Raw genomic sequence first — 5,000 nt, forward strand, 5'->3', positions numbered from 1 at the left:
TAGTTATTTATTTATCATATATTTCTAGTTATCTGTTTATCATCTGTACTTTGTTATCTGTTTGTCGTCTATTTCTAGTTATTCATTTACTGTCTAGTTCTAGTTATTTATTTATCATCTATACCTTGTTATCTATTTATCATCTATACCTTGTTATGTATTTGTCGTCTATTTCTAGTTATTTATCTATCATCTATATCTGGTTATCTATTTATCATCTGTTTCTAGTTATCTATTTATTATCTATTTCTAGTTATTTAGTTATCATCTATATCAAGTTATCTATTTATATATCCATATCTATCTGCTTATACAGATCCACATCTACCTATCTATTATCTACATTTATCCATATCTATCTATATACTTATTTATTTATCCATTGTCTATCTCTCTATTTATTATCTATCTATATTTTTACCCATCTGTCTATTTGTTTATCTATCTATCTATTTATCAGTTTCTTTATCTCTATTTATCTATCTATTTATCAGTTTCTTTATCTCTATTTATCTATATATCTATCTCTGACTATATCTATATTTTCCATGTATCAGTTCATCTTTCTATGTATATCTGTCTCTGACTATTTATCTATATTTCCCATTTATCAGTTCATCTATCTATTTATCTGTCTCTGACTATTTATCTATATTTTCCATGTATCAGTTCATCTATCTATGTATCTGTCTCTGACTATTTATCTATATTTTCCATGTATCAGTTCATCTATCTATTTATCTGTCTCTGACTATTTATCTATATTTTCCATGTATCAGTTCATCTATCTATTTATCTGTCTCTGACTATTTATCTATATTTTCCATGTATCAGTTCATCTATCTATTTATCTGTCTCTGACTATTTATCTATATTTTCCATGTATCAGTTCATCTATCTATTTATCTGTCTCTGACTATTTATCTATATTTTCCATGTATCAGTTCATCTATCTATTTATCTGTCTCTGACTATTTATCTATATTTTCCATGTATCAGTTCATCTTTCTATGTATATCTGTCTCTGACTATTTATCTATATTTTCCATGTATCAGTTCATCTATCTATGTATCTGTCTCTGACTATTTATCTATATTTTCCATGTATCAGTTCATCTATCTATTTATCTGTCTCTGACTATTTATCTATATTTTCCATGTATCAGTTCATCTATCTATTTATCTGTCTCTGACTATTTATCTATATTTTCCATGTATCAGTTCATCTATCTATTTATCTGTCTCTGACTATTTATCTATATTTTCCATGTATCAGTTCATCTTTCTATGTATATCTGTCTCTGACTATTTATCTATATTTTCCATGTATCAGTTCATCTATCTATGTATCTGTCTCTGACTATTTATCTATATTTTCCATGTATCAGTTCATCTATCTATGTTTATCTGTCTCTGGCTATTTATCTATATTTTCCATGTATCAGTTCATCTATCTATTTATCTGTCTCTGACTATTTATCTATATTTTCCATGTATCAGTTCATCTTTCTATGTATATCTGTCTCTGACTATTTATCTATATTTTCCATTTATCAATTCATCTATCTATGTATCTGTCTCTGACTATTTATCTATATTTTCCATTTATCAATTCATCTATCTATGTTTATCTGTCTCTGGCTATTTATCTATATTTTCCATTTATCAGTTCATCTTTCTATGTTTATCTGTCTCTCTGACTATTTATCTATATTTCCCATGTATCAATTCATCTATCTATGTATCTGTCTCTGACTATTTATCTATATTTTCCATTTATCAGTTCATCTATCTATGTTTATCTGTCTCTGACTATTTATCTATATTTCCCATTTATCATTTCATCTATCTATGTTTATCTGTCTCTGACTATTTATCTATATTTTCCATGTATCAGTTCATCTACCCATGTATCTGTCTCTGACTATTTATCTATATTTTCCATTTATCAGTTCATCTATCTATGTATCTGTCTCTGACTATTTATCTATATCTTCCATGTATCAGTTCATCTATCTATATCTGTCTCTGACTATTTATCTATATTTTCCATGTATCATTTCATCTATCTATGTTTATCTGTCTCTGACTATTTATCTATATTTTCCATTTATCAATTCATCTATCTGTGTATCTGTCTCTGACTATTTATCTATATTTTCCATTTATCAGTTCATCTTTCTATGTTTATCTGTCTCTGACTATTTATCTATATTTTCCATGTATCAGTTCATCTATCTATGTATCTGTCTCTGACTATTTATCTATATCTTCCATGTATCAGTTCATCTTTCTATGTATATCTGTCTCTGACTATTTATCCATATTTTCCATGTATCAGTTCATCTATCTATGTATCTGTCTCTGACTATTTATCTATATCTTCCATGTATTAGTTCATCTATCTATGTATCTGTCTCTGACTATTTATCTATATTTCCCATGTATCAGTTCATCTCTCTATGTATCTGTCTCTGACTATTTATCTATATTTTCCATGTATCACTTCATCTTTCTATGTATGTCTGTCTCTGACTATTTATCTATATTTTCCATTTATCAGTTCATCTATCTATGTTTATCTGTCTCTGACTATTTATCTATATTTTCCATGTATCAGTTCATCTTTCTATTTATCTGTCTCTGACTATTTATCTATATTTCCCATTTATCAGTTCATCTACCCATGTATATCTGTCTCTGACTATTTATCTATATCTTCCATGTATTAGTTCATCTTTCTATGTATATCTGTCTCTGACTATTTATCTATATTTTCCATTTATCAATTCATCTATCTATGTATCTGTCTCTGACTATTTATCTATATTTTCCATGTATCAATTCATCTATCTATGTATCTGTCTCTGACTATTTATCTATATTTTCCATGTGTCGGTTCATCTATGTATATCTGTCTCTGACTGTTTATCTATATTTCCCATTTATCAGTTCATCTATCTATCTATGTCTGTCTCTGACTATTTATCTATATCTTCCATGTATCAGTTCATCTTTCTATGTATCTGTCTCTGACTATTTATCTATATTTTCCATGTATCAGTTCATCTATCTATGTATATCTGTCTCTGACTATTTATCTATATTTTCCATTTATCAGTTCATCTTTCTATGTATATCTGTCTCTGACTATTTATCTATATTTTCCATTTATCAGTTCATATATCTCTGTATATCTGTCTCTATTTATCTATATTTTCCATGTATCAGTTCATCTATCTATGTATATCTGTCTCTGATTATTTATCTATATCTTTCATGTATCATTTCATCTATCTATGTTTATCTATATATCTAAAGGGGTGTCAGTGAGTATACAATTTGATGCCAAAGATTAGCTGCACTAAAAGTCGAGAACCTGGTGACGTGGCACTGCCCTGTGGACCTGTGGCACTGTGGCGTTCGAGGGCGAGGCCAAGACACACACGCTCTGTCCTGGGCATCCATTGGGGCAGCAGGAGTACCCGTGGGGGCAGTGGCCCTCCAAGGCACATCTCCTCTGAAGGGAAAAAAGAAGGGAAAAAAAATGGAAAAGATTGCAGCGAAGGTGGATTTTTTTTTTTTTTTTTTTGTGGGGATATTCTTGTATTCTCACTTGATTGAGGGAAAAAGATGAAAATATGCTAACACTAATATGATTTTTTGTGTTTCTTGATACTTGTATTCTCCTTTGATTGGGGGAAAATGATGATGAAAATATTCTAACACTGATATATAATTTTTTTTCATAGATATTTGCATTCTCCTCTGACTAGGGAAAATGATGAAAATATTCTAACATTGATATAATTCCCAATGTTTCTTCATGGATACTTGCATCTCCTCTGATTAAGGAAAATGGGAATGAAAATATTCCTAATAACTCTTAATATTTCTTCCCAGACATTCTCTGATATAAAATGTAAACATGATGATTCTAACAATGCTATGATTTCAAACACTCGCTATATATATACTATATATCTAAGGTGGTGTATACAATATCAAATACTCGCTAGGTATATATCTGAGATGGTGTATAAAAGGAAAATAAATGAATATATAAGGTGGTGTATATAAAAATAAATGAATAATGATAATAAATGATAAAATTACGAAAGTGACAAAGAGGGCATGAAAACCACATAGACCACATACCTGTCCATTACTTCGCTTCTTCCGTCCAGCATAAGGACAGACGGTTTGCTGGTAATGGCCACAGATGCTGGTTGACACGAAGGATTAAATAGCATATGTGAATGGTGAATGAATGGGATGAATGGAGGAACGGAGGATTAATAGCATATGTGAATGGGGTGTGGGGGATGGAGGGGAATGGAGGGGAATGGAGGGGGATGGAGGGGAATGGTGGGGATGGTGGGGGATGGAGGGGAATGGAGGGGGATGGAGGGGAATGGAGGGGGATGGTGGGGGATGGAGGGGAATGGTGGGGGATGGATGGGAATGGATGGGGAATGGTGGGGAATGGAGGGGGATGGAGGGGGATGGTGGGGGATGGATGGGGATGGAGGGGAATGGTGGGGGATGGATGGGAATGGATGGGGAATGGTGGGGAATGGATGGGGATGGATGGGGATGGTGGGGAATGGAGGGGGATGGTGGGGAATGGAGGGGGATGGTGGGGATGGAGGGGAATGGTGGGGGATGGAGGGGAATGGTGGGGAATGGAGGGGGATGGTGGGGAATAGATGGGGATGGTGGGGAATGGAGGGGAATGGTGGGGGATGGAGGGGAATGGTGGGGAATGGAGGGGAATGGAGGGGAATGGATGGGGGATGGAGGGGAATGGAGGGGGATGGTGGGGAATGGAGGGGGATGGTGGGGAATGGAGGGGGATGGTGGGGATGGTGGGGGATGGAGGGGGATGGATGGGGATGGAGGGGAATGGAGGGGAATGGAGGGGATGGTGGGAAATGGAGGGGAATGGATGGGGGATGGAGGGGAATGGAGGGGGATGGATGGGAATGGAGGGGATGGTG

General features: G+C 34.1%; 1 protein-coding gene across 1 annotated transcript in view; it reads right to left on the minus strand.

The window, feature by feature from the left end:
• The window catches only part of LOC113819970 (uncharacterized), a 19,424-nt gene that overhangs the window by 4,779 nt on the left and 9,645 nt on the right, over positions 1 to 5,000 (minus strand). Inside the window, exons 3-4 of the mRNA XM_070124186.1 lie at positions 4,159 to 4,225; positions 3,380 to 3,520 (exon numbers count right to left, since the gene is read on the minus strand). Coding sequence (XP_069980287.1) covers positions 3,380 to 3,520; positions 4,159 to 4,225 — 208 coding nt within the window. The remainder of the gene's footprint in view (positions 1 to 3,379; positions 3,521 to 4,158; positions 4,226 to 5,000) is intronic.

Source organism: Penaeus vannamei, chromosome 8, assembly GCF_042767895.1.
Source record: "Penaeus vannamei isolate JL-2024 chromosome 8, ASM4276789v1, whole genome shotgun sequence".
Taxonomy (NCBI): Eukaryota; Metazoa; Arthropoda; class Malacostraca; order Decapoda; family Penaeidae; genus Penaeus; species Penaeus vannamei.